This window comes from Culex pipiens, chromosome 2 (assembly GCF_016801865.2).
Source record: "Culex pipiens pallens isolate TS chromosome 2, TS_CPP_V2, whole genome shotgun sequence".
Taxonomy (NCBI): Eukaryota; Metazoa; Arthropoda; class Insecta; order Diptera; family Culicidae; genus Culex; species Culex pipiens.
Genome location: NC_068938.1, coordinates 32420078 through 32436920, shown reverse-complemented (window position 1 = coordinate 32436920; position 16843 = coordinate 32420078). Strand labels below are relative to the sequence as shown.

Genomic DNA, 16843 nt, shown 5'->3' with positions numbered 1-16843 from the left:
CCAGGTTCCCGACGAACACGCACTGCCCTTACACCTACATCTCACCCTTGCTCTGAGTCAGTACGAGCAACACGCTAGAACACGCTTTGAGTGTTCGTGCCAGGCATGCACACCTTCTTTTCCGGTTACGCATTTTAACTCGGCCGGGGGTGGTACATTACGTAGGGTTTGATGTAAGTATAAGCGCCTAACCATTTAAAGTGTGCCTATCAACTTTCATTAAAGCAAAAACTGTTATATTTTTAGTTTGAATTCAAAAACTAATTGTTATTTTACTGGGTGTTGTTTTTCTCCTGAAATCTTTCCTAGTGTTGAGTCGTGTTTATATGTTGCTATTTCTTTTGTCACGGTGTTGTGTTACAATTTTTGGTCCTAAGCATGTTATAAAAGTTTACCAAAAATACAATAGTAATATTTGTGTTAATCCTTTAACCATTCCATAAATTGAGTAAGAGCTCAAACCTCACTTGTTTGAAAAAAAGTGTGAAGATTGAAAACAATAGACAGTAAAAGAGAATTTATAAAAATCAAGAATCAATAGTAAGAGAATGATGAGCGTATTTTAATGAATAAAAATAAGAAGCTAGATGTATTAGATGTAAAATTAGACAATAGTTAATAAATAGAGATACAATACAAGCTTAGATTATAGTAATGATAATTTATAGGACAGATAAAGAATTATTCAAATCAGTATCAATTGGTAAAAAAGAGTGGAAAAGCTTTGAGAGATAAGAGAATCAAAAGTTAGTAAAATCAAAATCAAATGATGGATATTAAATAGAAGAATCAGTGAAGAATTGAGAATCAGTAGAGCAAAATAAAAATAGGAGATAGGTGGTAGCTGAGAATGAAGAGAAGAGAAACCCCATTGTGCGATGTTTCAGGTACATCCACAGCAGTTGACTCAACATAATGCGAATCAAAACAATACCGTCTACAATCACAAATTACTTCTCTTTCCCACATTGTCGCGCCCCTTTCTTTTAGCCTTCTCGACTCTGACCCGCGGTGGTCAAAGGTTTACGATCCGTTTCCACAGGCGACCAGCTAGGTCATCATGAAAACCAAGCCAACGTGGAGGTAAGAAAATAGGACACTCGCAAGGAACCAGAGCTAAACTGTTCTGATCAAGATAATTCGGATGATCTAACAGAACTACGGATGTAGTTAGTTGCGCTCCTTCCAGAATGTTCCTTACGTGGACGTCAACCGAAGAGCACGCAACAAGGTCAGTGCCATTGCATGCTCTTAGGTATCAATCCTTGGCCTGCAAGGTTAAATCAAATTTGCAACTTTACCCATTTTTTTTTATAAAGTTTTGGAGTTATTCTCACTTTTAGGCAGGATTACTAATGAGTGACCTGTAAATTGTCAAAATAAATATTTTATTAATGGCTGAGAAAGCCATAAAGTCATCCTGTTAGGATTACCAACAACGAGTTCGAGCTAAAAATAAATTATTAAATTCTTGAATTTTTAAATTCTTAAAATCGAAAATTAATAAATTCATATTTTTTTTTAAATTCTTAAATTCTTTACTTCCTAAATTCTTAATTCCTTAAATTCTTAAATTTTTAAATTCTTAAATTCCTAAATTTTTAAATTCTTAGATTCTTAATTCCTAAAATTCTAAAAATTTTAATTTTTTTAAAATTCTAAAATTCTTAAATTCTTAAATGCTTAAATTCCTAAATTCCTAAATTCTAAAATTCTTAAATTCCTAAAATCTTAAATTCTTAAATTCCTTAAATCTTAAATTCTTAAATTCTAAAATTCTAAAATTCTTTAAATTCTTAAATTCTTAAATTCTTAAATTCTTAAATTCTTAAATTCTTAAATTCTTAAATTCTTAAATTCTTAAATTCTTAAATTCTTAAATTCTTAAATTCTTAAATTCTTAAATTCTTAAATTCTTAAATTCTTAAATTCTTAAATTCCTAAATTCTTAAATTCTTAAATGCTTAAATTCTTAAATTCTTAAATTCTTGAATTTTTAAATTATTTTTAATTTTTTTTATTTTAGATTTTTTTATCCGGAAATTATTGAATTCCCAAATTCATCATTTTTGTTTTAGAATATTAGAATTTCGTGGTTTTCGTAAATTTGAATTTTTTAATTTCTATATTTCTGATTTTTGAAACTTCGACTTGTAATTTCTAAAAATTTTTAGGCTTCGAATTTTAATTTTTTTTAGCTATTGAATTTATAAATACTTTAATAAATATTAAAATTATTATTCAATCCTGCATATTTTTTTTTATTTTGAATTCCTAAATTTCAGATATTGAAAATTGTTGAAATTTCCTTTATTATTTTTTATCTTTTTTTGTTATTCGAAATTTCTGAAATGGTTGTTTTTCCATATTTTGAAATTTTTATTTTTGAATTATTTGTATTGTAATTGTTGAATTTATAAAAATCAGATTATTATTGAATTTTTCAGTAAGAAAAAAGATATTTGTATGATTATTGTCAAGTTTATTTTCACTCTAGTTCACTTAATTTCGGTCCCGCCAGTGTGGATCAATCGGAAAGCGCTGTGGACTCATAATCCTGAGGTTGCTGGTTGGTACTAGCAACAGTTGGCGACGCGAAGGCCGACAGCTATAATAACCACATCTTTTTTTTACTCCATTTCGACCAAAAAACTAAATCTGTCCTTTTAATTTAAAAATTTGGCATTTTTTTATTTTCTGCGAGGATTTTCAATATTATTATATGGATACAAAATTATTCAAACGTTTGTAACTTTCAGTCGCATTCAAATAGTAAAATTCAAATTCTTTGATTTTTTTTCATCAAAACATATTGCAAACAAGCTCCGCGCGAAGAAACGTCAAACGCCACTTTCCGTTTCTGTTACTTTTAAGCTGCGTACCGCCTAAGAAAAATCTTTTCGTGACCCTTTCCTTGACCGTTTCTCGGGCGTTTTTTAAACGGAGTTTGCGTTCCTTCCAATCTGCGTATCAACCTAAAAAATGGTCAAGTTTTTTTTTCCATTGAAATTTGATTTAGTTTTTAAAAATTACTTTTTTAAATTATCAAGTTTTTTTTCAATTGGTTCGGTTTAAAAAAAGTTTTTTTGATCATTTAAAAAAAATCCATCTTATAATACAGAATTTAATACATTTACATACACATTTTGTATGCCCAGCCCCCAAAATTGTATGTAGACTTGTATGGAAAAAAGTAATGATGCAAAATAGGGAATGCAAGGACGAAGTTTCCGAATAAAAAAAAGCTGGGAAAGGAAGAAACATGAGTTTTAGATGATTTCTAGATTAAATTTTCAAAACAACCTATCCCTCATGGGTTTCCTATGCAGATAGGGCCTTTTGAAAATTTAATCGAGATTTGATATCAATTGCCATTTCAATTTTGAATTTTTTTTTTTGTAATTTTTACCCTGATTTTTGTGACAGTTTTGAATACAACTTGAGCTTTGAGAATCTCTAAGTTTAAAAATTCTCGTTTTCTTTTTTTTAAATAAGGCCGTTACATATATATCTGATATATTTGAAACGGCCTTAAATTTTAAAAGCAAAAACATACATTTTTTATGAGAATTTCTGGATTTAATCCCTCGCGACAAAGTAACTGCTGTAACCAGCGCAACAAAGTCGATGTGACATTTCTCTGTTGCATCGCCACCCCACGCAACCCAAAATAAAAATAATTATCTCCGAGATATTCACCTTGCTTCTATCTCCCAGAGCAGTAAATCTTAGTCCGTGGGTGGACAAACATCGTCGCGCTCATCACATCGCACACACTCACGTCATGCCCAGCCGTACGATTGTGGTGACCGGATTTGGTCCGTTTGCCGGCCACGAAGAGCGCAACGCCAGCTGGGAGGCGGTCCGACTGCTGCCAAATTCGCTCGTCCACGGCGGCAGGGAGTACGCCCTCAAAAAGCTACAGGTCCCGGTCACGTACGAGGCGGTGGACGCGGTCGTTCCTCGGGTGTGGGAGGAGAGTCCGGCGCTGGTTGTTCACTGTGGCGTCCACGGGAACATTAGCACGATTAACTTGGAGCAGTGTTCGTACTCGGCCGGATATTGTAGGCCGGACTTTGCAAACAAGTGCTTGCCGTGCGATAAGGTGGCGTTGAGGAGTGCGTCGTCGGGGGAGGAAGAGGATGGGGGCAAGTGCGTGAGGTTGGACACGAATCTGAAGGTGGAGTCGATTGCACGCGAGCTGAGCACGGTTCGGTGCGTGCACTCGACGGAGGTTGGCAACTACCTGTGCGGCTACATCTACCTCAAGTCGTTGGATTTCAGTCGGGATCGAACGCTTTTTATTCACGTGCCAAACGTCGGCAAGCCGTACAGCTCGGAACAGACCAAGGATGCGATTTTCCAGGTGCTGGGACGCTGTCTGGATCAGCTGGAGTCGGAGGGAAAGCTTTGAAAGGTCGGCTTTCGGACGCAAAGATTTTAACGAGCTTGTTTTTTAGTTTATCAATGTTATAAATTCAATCTGTATTGGATGTTGTGTTTTAATAAATTGTACTTTTAACCCGATTTCCTGCTCTTTCGCTTTCCTTTGGTAGGCTGCAATCCCTGGATAGCCTCTTCCACTTTGCTGACGATCTGTTCATCGGATTGTTCCGCAAAGGAGTTGATCTAAAATAATTTAAAATTAACTTAAAAATCTTCATCAATACAACAGATTGCTTCAACTCACCACAACGTTCGGCGTCGATATGTGTTCCAGCAGTCGCAACTTCAATCCCATCAGGCCCGTCGGCGTTTGCTCATCTGACAAGCAGTTCGTCTTTTCCAGCACGTCCACGTTGAACTCCACCCCGTTGTCCAGCGTAACGAACAGCCCAGCAATGTTCAGGAACTTAACCGGCAAGCTGAACTGGACGTGAGCTATCTGCAACTTCTCGCGCGCCGCCTCCAGACAACTCGCTACTCGCTGCAGTTGAGCGCGATGCCGCACCAGAAACTCCGGACAGCTGCGATCCAGCTGGAAGGCGTCCACCCGTGGCAGTCGGGAGATGATCTTGAACGCCTCGGGACGTTCAATTTCGGCGCAAGCTAGCAATAGGTCACGGCGTGATTCGATTTTGACGCGATCTCGCTTGAAGTTTTGCATCATCTGGCGATCGCTGAAGATCGAGGACATCAGATCTACCGAGGGTAGGTTCATGACCCACAGGGAGAGGCACGTGTCGACGAGGGTGTCCGGGGTGTAGCGGTATTCTTCGCGTTCGATCTTTTCGAAGATTTTGTTCAACAGGTTGTTGGGTTCCAGATCGAGCTGGGTGATTGGTATGGACAAGGTTGCACAACCGTGCAGGAACGTGGCCAGATCTTTTGGTCGAAAGCTTTGAGACGTAGATTCCTCTTCTTCGTTGGTGGCAATCTCCTCTTCTATTCGTCGGGAAGCTTCGTCCAGGAACAGCTTGTTTAAGGAATCATCCTTGACGGAAATTTCCGCTAAGTACACGAACAAGTGCGACAATCCTCGGAAATCCAACGCCGTAGCATCATTCTCAAGAATTGACCTGAGCTTCTCGAGCACCCGTTCGGACCGCATCCTGTTCATCCGGGCACACTTGATCAGTGTCACAAACAGCGCCATATCCTTGCCCTCAAAGTTGCAAATTTCGTTCTCGAGCCGCTTCAAAAACCTTTCATTGCTTATCCTGACGCTCGTCTTATAGCTGGCATTGGCCAAAATTGCAAAGTCCATCAGATCAAGCTGATCGTTCAGGAACTCCCCCAAGTAACTCTGCAGATACTGATCCATCAAATGTCCCCCAAACGCGTTCCTCTTCCACAGCCCCAGAAAGAACAGCACCGTCATAAAGTCCTTCTCGTTAGGTTTCTCCGCAAACAGCTCCACCAACCTCGGCATCGCTTTCCTATAACTCTTCAACTTCGTAATCTTGTTCGGCAGCAGATACATGAACCCGTGCAGGATCGTGACCAGCTCGTTAAAGCTCGCCCCCTCAACCCGGCCCTCACTCTCCTCGTCCAGCGCGTTCGCCACATCCGCAAACAGCCGAAAGTCCGTCTTGCTCCGGAAGTCCGCCGTCAAGCAGATCAGCTTGCCCAAATCCAAGCAGCTCACCTTCCGCAACTCACCCAAAAACGCATCCGGACTGTACACCGGATAAAACGACGCATACTTGAACCCGAACCGCGTCCGGTCGTCAAAGTCCCGCCGCGTGAGGGCAATGTGCCGCGAGAACCGGTGAATCAGCGTGCCCGTTTCGCCGTCCGACGACTCGAACTGGAACTCGCGCGGGTGGAACGTACTATACAGGGCGGCGATCGCCGAAGGGACTTGTTGCTGGCGTTGAACACGACTCGCCGCCGAGCGGACCGCGGAACTTAGGAGTTTGAACATGGTTTCACCTGCGTTTTTAATTTTGTACGAAATTATTGCACAACATGCCGTCGTCTTCGTTCGAAACGTGATGTCGCGCCGCGGGACTCTGAATGTGCATCAAAAGTGCACTTTTGTTGGTAAACAGAAGTGAGCACGTGTAGTGACAGTAGCTGTCACCCATCGCAGTGGGCGGGGTGCGTTCTATCCCAAAATGTATTAAAATTTAATTAAAATTTGTGTCTTTTCAAATGTTTTGGGTTGATTTGAAAATTTAAATATTTTTTTGGTCGTTTTTTCACCCATTTTTTTGTGAAAAAAGTATTTTAACATTATGAAGATCAACGCAAAATTTCTGATGATGACCAGTGGAAGTTTTGGAAGCGGAGCTTTCGCGATTATCTGGACCAGCTCTCTTCAATTCCTCAAGTGTCGTCGTCGGATGAAATGGCAGTTTTGGCCAGATGAGGTCTGCGGTCCGGGCCCCCCTAGCTGCAGCCGTTGTTGGAGTGGAGATATTCGGAGCTAAGGAACACTTCCACTTCATCCGATCGGCCTGTTTTTTTTTATCAAGAATTTGGGATCTGACGATCGGGACCCCACCCACCTGGCTGTGTCTTTTGAAGATTTGCTGTTCCTTGGTGAGAGCTTTCCATCATTATTTGCTATTTGACTATATTCCCCTTTATTATAATATAATATTATAAATTCAATAACCCTCCTACCCCTTTCTCATTTTCCCATTCCCCATTCCCAATTTCCCCAACCCCAATTTTCCCATTTCCACTTCCCCCCTAAAAATATAAATAATTGTCAATTTACACTAACACACCACACCCAACTTATTCGGAGCGTTTGGTACGGTATGTCCACGCATCCTTCCTCCCCTGTTGATTCTGTGAAATGTGGTCCGTTCACAGAATCTGTCTCTGCGGTTAATGCAACGCAGTAGGCCTGGCCGCTTTAAATTTTGCAATACATTTTCGGGGTAACTCGGATGTACTGCAATTATTACTATCCAGGTTTTTAAGCAAAAATGGCGTTCGAAAGGTGAACGCCCGAAATGTCAAAATCACGCAGTGGTACCAACATTACGAAGAAAGTGTGCCATGGCATGACAGCCACATTTTTTTTCTAATGTTGGTGCTACTGCGCGATTTTGACATTTCGGACGTTCACCATTCGAACGCCATCTTCGCTTAAAAACTTCGATTGACAAGAAAGAACTTGGGGCGTAATCTAACCACAAGTTCTTCCAGGATGCTTTCTTCGGACTTGCTGCGCTTGTGTTCGATTAGATTAGATTTGAAAATTTAAATACTTTTATTGGAGAGATCTGTAAATAAAAAAAAAACATTTATTTTTTGACAGTGACGTTTCTTCGCCCGGTTCTTGTTTACATTATGTTTAAATGAAAAAAAAAAAAAAAACAAATGATCTGGATTTTGAATTGATTGATTTGAATTGAATTGAATGATCAAATTTTGAATGTGGTTCTAAATTACAAACGTATTAATAATTATGAAAAATATTAATTAGCCTACCGTACAATGCCGAATCTCAAAACACAGAATTTTAATTTTAATAGGACGCAATTTGTTTTTTGCTCAAAATAAATTTAACCAGAGGAAAAACCCAAGAATTATCACTAAATTGTCTGGCATACAAACATTAAAAAAATCGAAAGTAAATAAAAACAAAAATTCACAAATTTCAAAATACAAATATGCAAAAATATATTTAAAAAAAAATCAAAATCCAAGTTAATTTAAAAAAATCAAATGTTTGTTAATTCTCAAATTTAAAAATACTAATATACAAAAATTTAAACATCATCAAATTCAGGAATTAAAAATACAAATATTCAGAAACTGCATATTCAAAATTTAAAACTTCGAAAGTTAAGAACATCTATAGAAAAATTCTAAGAAATTATAATTTTAAATAAAATGAAAAATAAAAATTCAAAAATTCAGAAATTTGTTTCTAACTTAAAATATGACTCCATTATGAATTTATGCATTTGTTAATTTAAAAATTTAAGAATTTGAGTATTAAGGAGTTCAATCATTTTAAAATCAAAGGATTTGTAATATAGTCCGGACTCGATTATCTGATGTTTTGTATGGGACTTCGGAAAATCTAATAATGAACAAAAAAACAAGGGCTTCGGATAATCGAGTATGGACTGTATAAAAAAAAGAAGAATTCTAAACTTTTTTTCAATTCAATTGGTGTTTATTAGAATTTAACAGTTCTGCTCCAGGATGTTACATTTGCAATTCAGAGATTTGGAGAACCTTTCAACTGAGATCAATTCATTAGCCTTTACAGGGAGGGTACATGTTTCTAAGTTTAGATGTTGCTAGCTGCATGCTCTTTTAGGGAAAATAAATTTTGAGAAAAAACCCTAGATCTATGTTTGGCCTAAGACTAATATCACAGTTGTTGACGGAGGAGTGCTTCGATGAGCGGATTCGTTGACATCCCACAGGAAGTCCTGAAGGTTCTCGTTGCTTTTTCGATGCTTGCGTCGATGGTGTCGACGCCGGCCAGCTCGTGTAGATCGTCGGTCGGGTACCACGGGTCCAAGTTGTGCACCATCTTGAGCAGCTTGTTCTGCTTCACCTGGAGTCGCTTACGGTGCGATTTGGCGCAGTTGCCCCAGACCGCAGCAGCGTAGGTCAGCATTGGACGGATGATGCACTTGACCACGAGCGACTTGTTCTTGATGCTCAGCTTCGACCGCCGATTCAGCAGGGAGTAGAGCGCCTTGGTGGAACGATCCACCTTCTCGATGATGTTGTTAACGTGCTTGTCGTACTTCAGCTTCTTGTCGTGCACCACACCCAGGTACCTGACCTCGTCGTCCCACGTCGCAGGCTGGCCATTGACGCTGATCGATCTGCGGGGAAGGTGCCGAGCAGCACGCCTCCTGGTGAAGAAGATGGGTTTTCCCAGCGTTCAGCTTGATGCGCCACTTCCGCTGAAACTCCTCGAGGTTGTTCTGTGCCGCTTGTAGGTGGGTGACGACGATCTTCGGGTCCTTATCCGATGCCAAGTATGCAGTGTCATCCGCAAAGAATGCGTACGACACTCCATCGATCATCGGCACGTCGGAGGTGAGGATGTTGTAGAGAGTCGGGCTCAGCACTGATCCTTGGGGCACGCCGAAGGGGATGTTGTGGACGGAGGAACGCTCGCCATTCACCGTCACCGTAAACGACCGATTCGTCAGGAACGACTCGACGATCTTGACCAGGAACGGCTGGAGGTTCGAGCGGAAGAGCTTGTAGACCACGGCGTCCTGCCACACGGAGTCGTAGGCCTTTTCGACGTCGAGAAGGATCATGCCGGTCGATTTCCCCGCCAGGAAGCCGCGCTTCACCATCTCCGAGATACGGGCGAGTTGGTGCACCGTTGAGTGCCCCGGCTTGAAGCCGAACTGCTCGTGTGGGATGAGTTGCTCCGTCTCCAGGTGACGGTTTATCCGGGCGAGGATCACCCGTTCCAGGAGTTTGCTCAGGCTGCTCAAAAGGCTGATCGGGCGGTAGTTACCTGGATTGGTTATGTCCTTGTTCGCCTTTGGGATGGCGATCACGTTTGCGTGCTTCCAACGAGCCGGAAAGTAGCCCAAGGCCAGGCAAGCGTTGAAGATTTTGGTCAGGACGACCAACCCTTTTCTTGGCAGCTGCTTGAGGCACGTATTCCGGATTCCGTCTTGCCCAGGAGACTTCCGGTTTTTGAGCGTGCGGATGATCGCCTTGACCTCTTTCGGCTTGACAAGGGCGGCCGGAGGCACGGGAGGAGTTGTCGCTCGGATGTGGCCAAGCGCGTTCTCCACAGCGGCCGATGTTTCGGGATCACCTGGTTGCTCGTTGTTGTGGGCAGCGGCGAACGCACTTGCGAGCGCTTCGGCTTTCGCTGAAGGGCTCGCTACGAGGGCTCCGTTGACGTTCAGCGGGGGGCTGTACTTGACCGTGTTCCGGAGGTTGCGGGTGAGCTTCCAGGACTTGTTGCTGCCGTTGTCTAGCGTCCTTAGCAAGGAGCCGAAATTTTTGTAGCGGTGCTCGGCGCTTTTGGTGCTGATGACGTTGTTCAAGTGGGTCACCACCGCTCCGATGAGCGGGTCCCGTCTTCGGATGAACTGTCTACGCCGCACGTTCCTCAGCCGGATTAGCAGCTTCAGCTCGTCGGGGATGTCCTTCTTCTGAGGTAGGATCCTACGCGAAGGGATAGCGGCTTCCTCAGCTGCTTTGAGGATGGCGGTGAACTTGTCGATGGCGTCGTCGATTTTCTCCGAGCGATCTAGAGTGTTGATCCAGCTAGCGTTGAGGTCGACCTCCCGCTCGATCGAGCGAGCAAAAGTGCTCCAGTTCGCTCTGTCGAAGCATCGGACGAGTCTTCCAGCCGGGGCGACTGGAACATCAACGTCGATCGTAAAGGTGACCGGCAGATGGTCCGACGACAGTTCAACGTGCGTTATCGGCTTCGACATCTGCACCAGGTTGTTAGAGATGACCAGGTCCAACGTGGAAGGCCTCCCTCGTCCAGCGGGGCAGCGGGTGGGAGTATCCGGAGCGTGGATGTAGATGTCCTTGGACTCGTACTCTTGGTGCAGGATTTGCCCTGCTTTGTTGGCCCTGGCACAGTTCCACATCCTATGTCGCGCGTTCAGGTCACCCACCAGGAAGAATGGCCCATCGATACTGCTGAGCTGGCGGATATCGCGTCGGAGCTGGCTGAGTGTTGCTCTGCGAGGAGAACCGGGGTAGTAGACGGCAAAGATGTTAACTGGTGCCGGGTCCGTCTTGACTGTGATCCCAACAGACTCGATTGCACGGGTCGAGGTTTCCAGCTTGGAGAAGTTGATGCCGTTTCGCACCAGAAGTGCCACTCCTCCCCCTCGAGCAGCATCCGGCGAGTTACGGTCCGCGCGAACAATGGTGTAGTTTTCGTGGTACACCGAGTTGTTGAGCTGCAGCCAGGTCTCCGTGATTGCAGCGATGTCGATTTCGTGAGCTTCGAGGAAGTGGAAAAATTCCACAACCTTGTTGCGGATGGAACGGCAGTTCCAATTCATCACCTTCAGCGAGCTAAGGTTGGCCATTATAAACAAATTTGATGATGAGCTCGCTGAGGGCGAGGAATTGCATGGCCTTCGATTGGCACTTCGAAAGCCTAGTGAAGAGTTCACTGGCTAGGCACATGAACTCCTCGACGGTGAACAAGGTTGACGACTCGGGCTGGCCCTGCACGGCTTGCGAATACGAGAGCCCAGGATTCGCGATGCTGCCGAGCAGCTGGCTCAAGTCACCACCCGGTGGCCTGGGAACAGGCGCAGGAACTGCAGACACCTTCGGAAGGTTGCTTCTGCCGGCGGGACTCGTCTTCTTCTTGGCCTTCAAGTCCTGCAGGTACTTGAGGCGGGTGGGGCAACCCTTGTAGTTCGCTGTGTGGTTTTGGTTGCAGTTAGCACAACGGATTTGCGAACGGTCGTCGTTGACCACAACGTCGGCACGCGCGGGGAGTGCGCATGCGGTCGTCTGGTGGCGCTCACCACACTTCACGCACTTGGCCTCCAGATGGCAGTTTCTCATCCCGTGGCCGTATTGCTGGCACCGGAAACACTGGACGACGTCCGACTTCTTCTTGGAGTAGTGCCTCCAACGGACGATCACGTTGAACAGCGCCTTGATTTGTTGCAGCTCCTGAAGTTTCACGGTTCCCTTCTCAAACTGCAGCAGGTACAGCGCGTAATCGCCGTGCTTCGATTTCCCCAACTGGCGTACACTTGTGGGACGAAGAAACACATCTTCGAGTTCCCGCCTGACGTCTTCTACCGGAAACACTGGTAATCCGGAAAGGACGATTTTCACCGGGGTTTCGTCACTGGTCCCGTGGGTGTAGAACTGGACATTTGCCTGCTTCAAAATACTCACCACAGAAGTAAAGTGGGATTTAGTCGACACCCTGATCTGGATGTACCCTTTGTTTACCCGCAGGTGGTAATCGTCGGCGCCCAGCTGGGTTGTTGACATCAGTCGGTTCAGCGCTGGGACACTGGAACCGTGGACGAAGATTGGCGGACATCTCACCTTGGCGGGCGCGGGAGGCACATTTTTCACAACTTTACCGGTGGCATTACCACTAGCAGCACCATCACCAGCGGGCAAAATATCACCACCGCCGCCTTTGTTGACATCCTCCTGCTCGTCGCCGGAGATGTCGAAGTCCAGCATCTCGAACTGATTCGCCGTCGGGAATCCCCCGGAGGACCCCCCGGGTTGGGTCAGTGGCCGATGTTCGTTGAGCTGCAGTGCTGTTAAACGTTTAAATTAACGACGTTTAACTTAACGGAATCGTTAAAAGTTAACCTAAACGTGAACGCGAACGGAGCCTACGTTGATCTTAACGAGAACGTGAACGGAGCACGTTAATTAACGTCGTTAATTAACGCCGTTAATTAACGCGTTAATCCTTCTGAGGCTCCAACTTTGAGGGCCTGTATATCCCAAATGACAACATTTAGCGGGTTACTTCAAATTGGACTTGACTCTATAAGCTCCCGGAAGAGGTATTTGGCCATCGTGGCCACCGGTTCCGGCAACCCGGAACTTCCGGAAAACATATTTTTTACTGGTTTTATCAAGAAACAAGTATTTGAGTAAATTTTTCAAACGGATTTTTTTTGTTAATCTTAACATTGCCTGTTTTGGGTCGATTCAGGCCAACTGTGGCCACTCCAGAATCGGTTCCAATGTACCTTGTACCCAGTTCCGAAGACTGCCTTATTGAAACCCCCTACATGTAACATGTTGAACTCTGTGAAATTTAAAGCTTTCATCTGTCATAATCATGCCTATGTTTGCTGGCCAAACCGGACCACTCCGGAACCGGCTATCGTTGGCCAACATCCAAGGTTACGCCGTTTTGAAAAGTTGCTACGGAATCATGCCGACGCCTCATGACCCGACCTTGTATTGAACTTGACCTTGAATATGGAGAAAAATTATGCCTACGACCATGATTCCATGATTTTTTGTAATGCACTGCCTATTGTTTTCGGTGGTCCAGTTAAAAAACCTACAGTTGGCGTGGGTGCTTTCAGTTAGCATAGTGCAAGCAGACGCAGTCGCAAAGCACTGAATCCAAGCTATCCTGCTGCTTGTCACAGTTCTGCCGTCTCTACTTCCACCGTAACCATGGAAACCACGCTGGTTACCATGAAAACACAAACACCCACCCACCCCACGATAGGCTGCGTGGGTTGGGCTGCATGGTGGTTTCCATGGTTACGGTGGAAGTAGAGACGGCAGAACTGTGACAAGCTGTCAGTCAGATCTTAACTTCAGGGAGTCCTTGCATGACCCAGGACATCCAAACACATTAACAAAGAAGTCTACCATACTCACTGAAGCTATTCGGGTATGTGCCGGGGTCAAAAACCGTCAACCTCTGGCTTGTCACGGCGGTAGACCCGCAGATCTTAACCCCAGAGAGTCCTTGGATGACTCAGGACTTTCCAACACATTAGCAAAGTAGCCTACCATACTCTCTGAAGCTATTCGGGTATGTGCCGGGGTCAAAAACCGCCGACCTCCTGCTTGTTACGGCGGTAGACTCACCGGTCTTTACTCCAAGGGGTTCTCGGATGACTCAGAACATCCCAATAAATTGTTACAACAATGCACTGTAACCTATCATACTACTGAAGCAGTCTGGGTAGTATCCGTTGTCCGTTGTCGACTTGTTTCTTTGGTAAGCCTGTTGCAAAACATTCCCGGATGTTTCGGATGAACTAGAACATCCTAGGTTTTCCAAAACTATGCTAAAATGTGTTAATAATAAAATTAAACGAATTACAATTGGGTAATTCTCCGCCAACTCACACAGCAGTTGCCCCGACCCCTCTTCGATTTGCGTGAAACTTTGTCCTAAGGGGTAACTTTTGTCCCTGATCACGAATCCGAGGTCCGTTTTTTGATATCTCGTGACGGAGGGGCGGTACGACCCCTTCCATTTTTGAACATGCGAAAAAAGAGGTGTTTTTCAATAATTTGCAGCCTGAAATGGTGATGAGATAGAAATTTGGTGTCAAAGGGACTTTTATGTAAAATTAAACGCCCGATTTGATGGCGTACTCAGAATTCCGAAAAAACGTATTTTTCATCGAAAAAAAACACTAAAAAAGTTTTAAAAATTCTCCCATTTTCCGTTACTCGACTGTAAAAAATTTTGGAACATGTCATTTTATGGGAAATTTAATGTACTTTTCGAATATACATTGACCCAGAAGGGTCATTTTTTCATTTAGAACAAAATTTTTCATTTTAAAATTTCGTGTTTTTTCTAACTTTGCAGGGTTATTTTTTAGAGTGTAACAATGTTCTACAAAGTTGTAGAGCAGACAATTACAAAAAAATTGATATATAGACATAAGGGGTTTGCTTATAAACATCACGAGTTATCGCGATTTTACGAAAAAAAGTTTTGAAAAAGTTGGTCGTCGTCGATCATGGCCGTTCATGGTCACCCGCGACAGACACGGACGACGAAACAAAGAGAAACGCAAAAAGTAACTTTTTCAACCCGCTAAATGTTGTCATTTGGGATATACAGGCCCTCAAAGTCGGGGCATCAGAAGGATTAACGCGTTAATTAACGGCGTTAATTAACGACGTTAATTAACGTGCTCCGTTCACGTTCTCGTTAAGATCAACGTAGGCTCCGTTCGCGTTCACGTTAATTTTAACGATTAACGGACGCGTTAACGTTAATTAACGTTTAACAGCACTGTTGAGCTGGTCTGATATCGATGAGATACCGCCGGTGGAATTTCTTCGGTGGCGTCTCGAAGATGGCGGCGTCATCACTTTTTCCTTCTGCTGTTTGCGGGCCTTCTTGTAGTCCACCCGCTGCAGGATCTGCGATGCACTGTCCCGGCCGGAATCGCCTTCGCCGGGCAGCGGCGGCGGCTTGGGCTGCTTTCGTTTCCCCAGGGTGCTGGTGAACACACCGGGAGCACCAATAAATTAACTTTTCGCGAGAGCTAGGATTTGACGACGATGTTTACACGTCGACGGTGACAGCTCGAATGATTCTAAACTTTTAATGTTTCAGATTTTGTAAATATTTGAATTTTTTTGCTTTGTGGGAAAATTGTTAATGGATTCGAAATTTTGCTATAACAATTGGTGCATGATGCAAACCTATAGGTTAAAGTTGACAAATATTGAGAGGGTAAGGCTTTCGGATATCTCACATCGCTCCGAGAACAAAGCTTATTTTCAGCAGGAGAGATTCCCGTCCTGGATTCGTTTTAATTGGACACACATTTTGCTCCACACAGTGAATTATTCGCTATTAGAGAAGTTTTTAAAATGGAAAATGCACACGAACTTACTTAACCGATGAAGTTCATCACGACCAGATGGAGAATGACGTGCGCAAAGATAAAGTCGGCGAATCCTCGTTCCGGTGAGATTCCAAAGAACTGGGCTTTGTTCTGCGGGTTGGACTGCAGCCGGAGGCAAACTGAAACGACGAATTGTTTGATTAAAACCACTTTTCTGTTAATATGTAATAAGGTCGAACTCACCTCCCAGCACGAAGCAGCTGACGGTGCAGATGAACCCGGCCAGGAACGAGTTGAACGGAAAAGTTCCAACAAGGCAGCAGTAAACAAACTGCGTGATGCCGGTCAGCAAAATGTACAGCAAGTAGGCGTCCACGATTTTCAGCTTCTTGGGGGTGTTGTTGGTGTACTCATCGTAGAACTTGGTCAGCACCGACTTGATGTTGGTCATTTTGGGGAGAGTGGGAGTTGGCTTTTGGGAACCGGAATGTGCACAAAATCGGGTTGAAACCGGAGAATCGACGTCGGGCGGATCGGCGAATCGCAAACGGGACACGTAGAATGGACACGATCGATACTTTTGACGTTTGGAGGCGTATTTGACAAACGGCAGAGCTGGGCGGTATTTTTCAAAGTGCAACGGCAGTGATGCCAAAAAGAAGGTGATGCCAAATTTTAAAAGATTTGTTTTTTTTTTAAATAAATAATTTCTAGAGTTTTTTTTGAATAGGTCCTATAAACATATGAAAGACAATAGTTTATAGGACCTTTTCAAAACAAACTCGAGATTTTATTTATCTTTTTCAGGTTTTATTTCAGAGCGGATTCGTTAATTCAAATTTCGCTACTTCGATTGTCCGCTGATTCGAATGCCCGCTCATTCGAACGTATTCGAATTAAAAAGCACTCAACCTTAAACACCAGTTGTCAAACTGATGTTGAAGTTCCAACACCATTGTTCGGCAATTTCCACGCGTGGTTTCAAGCTTTTGACAGCTGTCAATCGTTCCAATCAGCGAATTTGGATTCGCTCATTCGAATGCAGTTCCATTCGAATTAGTGAATCCGCTCTTTATCTCAGCACTCCTGACAATCAAGCAAAACAATGTAAATGGGCTAATATCTGTAGGAATCTAACC

The 16843-nt window shown here is 43.7% G+C and overlaps 3 protein-coding genes across 3 annotated transcripts; 1 reads left to right on the top strand and 2 right to left on the bottom strand.

The window, feature by feature from the left end:
• Positions 1-3640: 3640 nt before the first annotated feature.
• On the top strand, positions 3641-4527 carry LOC120423111 (pyroglutamyl-peptidase 1). Its single transcript, XM_039586789.2, has one exon. It carries the CDS (start codon positions 3785-3787, stop codon positions 4412-4414), a length of 630 nt encoding a protein of 209 aa, XP_039442723.1. The 5' UTR covers positions 3641-3784; the 3' UTR covers positions 4415-4527.
• Positions 4490-6505, bottom strand: LOC120423109 (uncharacterized). The gene is made up of 2 exons (XM_039586788.2): positions 4691-6505; positions 4490-4629 (listed from the first exon to the last, which is right to left on the bottom strand). Exons 1-2 carry the CDS (start codon positions 6365-6367, stop codon positions 4519-4521), a joined length of 1788 nt encoding a protein of 595 aa, XP_039442722.1. The 5' UTR covers positions 6368-6505; the 3' UTR covers positions 4490-4518.
• Positions 6506-15630: 9125 nt separating this feature from the next.
• LOC120423108 (dolichyl-diphosphooligosaccharide--protein glycosyltransferase subunit DAD1) lies at positions 15631-16232 on the bottom strand. The gene is made up of 2 exons (XM_039586787.2): positions 15948-16232; positions 15631-15883 (listed from the first exon to the last, which is right to left on the bottom strand). Exons 1-2 carry the CDS (start codon positions 16153-16155, stop codon positions 15753-15755), a joined length of 339 nt encoding a protein of 112 aa, XP_039442721.1. The 5' UTR covers positions 16156-16232; the 3' UTR covers positions 15631-15752.
• Positions 16233-16843: the final 611 nt, after the last annotated feature.

Coding starts and splice junctions, on each gene's coding strand:
- LOC120423111 (XM_039586789.2), top strand. CDS start 3,785: ATGCCCAGCCGTACGATTGTGGTGACCGGATTTGGTCCGTTTGCCGGC.
- LOC120423109 (XM_039586788.2), bottom strand. CDS start 6,367: ATGTTCAAACTCCTAAGTTCCGCGGTCCGCTCGGCGGCGAGTCGTGTT. Junction 4,630..4,690: donor TATCGACGCCGAACGTTGTG/GTGAGTTGAAGC, acceptor AAATTATTTTAG/ATCAACTCCTTTGCGGAACA.
- LOC120423108 (XM_039586787.2), bottom strand. CDS start 16,155: ATGACCAACATCAAGTCGGTGCTGACCAAGTTCTACGATGAGTACACC. Junction 15,884..15,947: donor CAGCTGCTTCGTGCTGGGAG/GTGAGTTCGACC, acceptor TCGTCGTTTCAG/TTTGCCTCCGGCTGCAGTCC.